The sequence below is a fragment of the Merops nubicus genome, unplaced genomic scaffold, assembly GCF_000691845.1.
Source record: "Merops nubicus isolate BGI_N331 unplaced genomic scaffold, ASM69184v1 scaffold21229, whole genome shotgun sequence".
NCBI classification, from domain to species: domain Eukaryota; kingdom Metazoa; phylum Chordata; class Aves; order Coraciiformes; family Meropidae; genus Merops; species Merops nubicus.
In genome coordinates this window covers 1-1,318 of record NW_008633419.1, presented here as the reverse complement: position 1 = coordinate 1,318, position 1,318 = coordinate 1, and the positions used below count along the sequence as shown (strand labels likewise).

The 1,318-nt window shown below is 46.2% G+C and overlaps 1 protein-coding gene across 1 annotated transcript in view; it reads right to left on the bottom strand.

The window, feature by feature from the left end:
- LOC103780571 (coatomer subunit gamma-2) overlaps positions 1–533 on the bottom strand; it is a 10,414-nt gene extending 9,881 nt beyond the window's left edge. Inside the window, exon 1 of the mRNA XM_008948261.1 lies at positions 427–533. Within this exon, the coding sequence (XP_008946509.1) occupies positions 427–533 (107 nt within the window). The remainder of the gene's footprint in view (positions 1–426) is intronic.
- Positions 534–1,318: the final 785 nt, after the last annotated feature.

Here is a 1,318-nt window from a genome sequence, read left to right as displayed (position 1 = left end):
CCCTGGGCACCCTGCTGGGGGTGAGCTGCTGGAGCAGGGGGTGGGATGAGGTGATCTTCCAACCCCCACCATGCTGGATTCTGCCATTCCCAAACTGCTCTGACAGCAAAGTGAATCAGGACTCACAGCCTGAGATTCCACAAAACCCTCAGCCACCAATAATTTAAGGAAAACCTGAGAAAAATGAAAAAGCCACAAGAGGCTGATCAACTGCACCCCAGCCTCTTGCTCGTTTAGGAAACACAGCAGGAAGAGAAGAACATCCCCTCCAGTGCCACCCACTCTGTACCCTGCAGCCATTTCTTCTCCTTTGCCACATCCTTTATCAATCAGAGCTGCAGACAACCACAGCAGCCCAAACAAACCCCTGAAGAGGCAGCTGCTGGGTTCAGAGCTCTGCCCTCAGGTTTCTGTAGGGTCCAGTACCTGCTGGTGACAATGATGACATCCTCTGAAATATTGGCCATCTCTTTGATAGTGAGGTAACACATCCTTCTGAGGGTTTGCTGGGAAGAAGGATTGGAGAAGAGCATGAAACTCAATGGCAGTTAGGAATAAAGACTTCCTAGAAGTTCTAAAAGTTAAAGGGAAGGCGTTAAGTAGAATTTTAAATGGAACAATCTCTGCCTCACTTCTATGCCAAGTTATAACCATGGAAGAAAAACTGTGTTCAGTGACTGTTGGTAAGAGCTTTACTGCCTGTTATCAAACCAACCAGAAGAATAGGAGATATGGATCTTGTAATTAAACTAAAAGAATCCATGTGTTGATTACAAAAGCCTGTCTGTATGCAGGAGCCTCCCAATTATCAGTTAAAAGCTTCAAAACCAGCTTCCTCTCATCTTTTTGATGCTGTAGAACAGAAATATGCAGAGCACTGGCACTGTAGTGCCTCAAAAACTGATAACACTGGCATGAAACCCCCCTCTAGCTTCTAAACTACCCATCTGAGAAAGGACCCCAAGGCCCTGCACTTCCAAAATTTTCACCCCATCTTTAAGCATTGACCTGTGCAACCTCCCTCAGCCAAATCTCCAGAAGCCTGATGTGCCAGCTCATTCTGAACCCCAACTCACAAGAGCCCTCACAGCAAGCAGAAACTGGCTCCAAGTCCTGACACCTTCTCCAAAAAGAGACCAGGACTTGGTGTTGGGCCAAGTCCAGAGTTTAAAAACCCACCCAGTATTTTTAGGATGGTTTTTAGTATTTTTGGCTGTTCCCATCCCTTGACTCCATGCTGATGGATGAAGTTGTTCTAGGGAACAGCAGGATCTGATCACACAACTTTTAAATTCTCTTTGGCTGGGGATTATTTGCA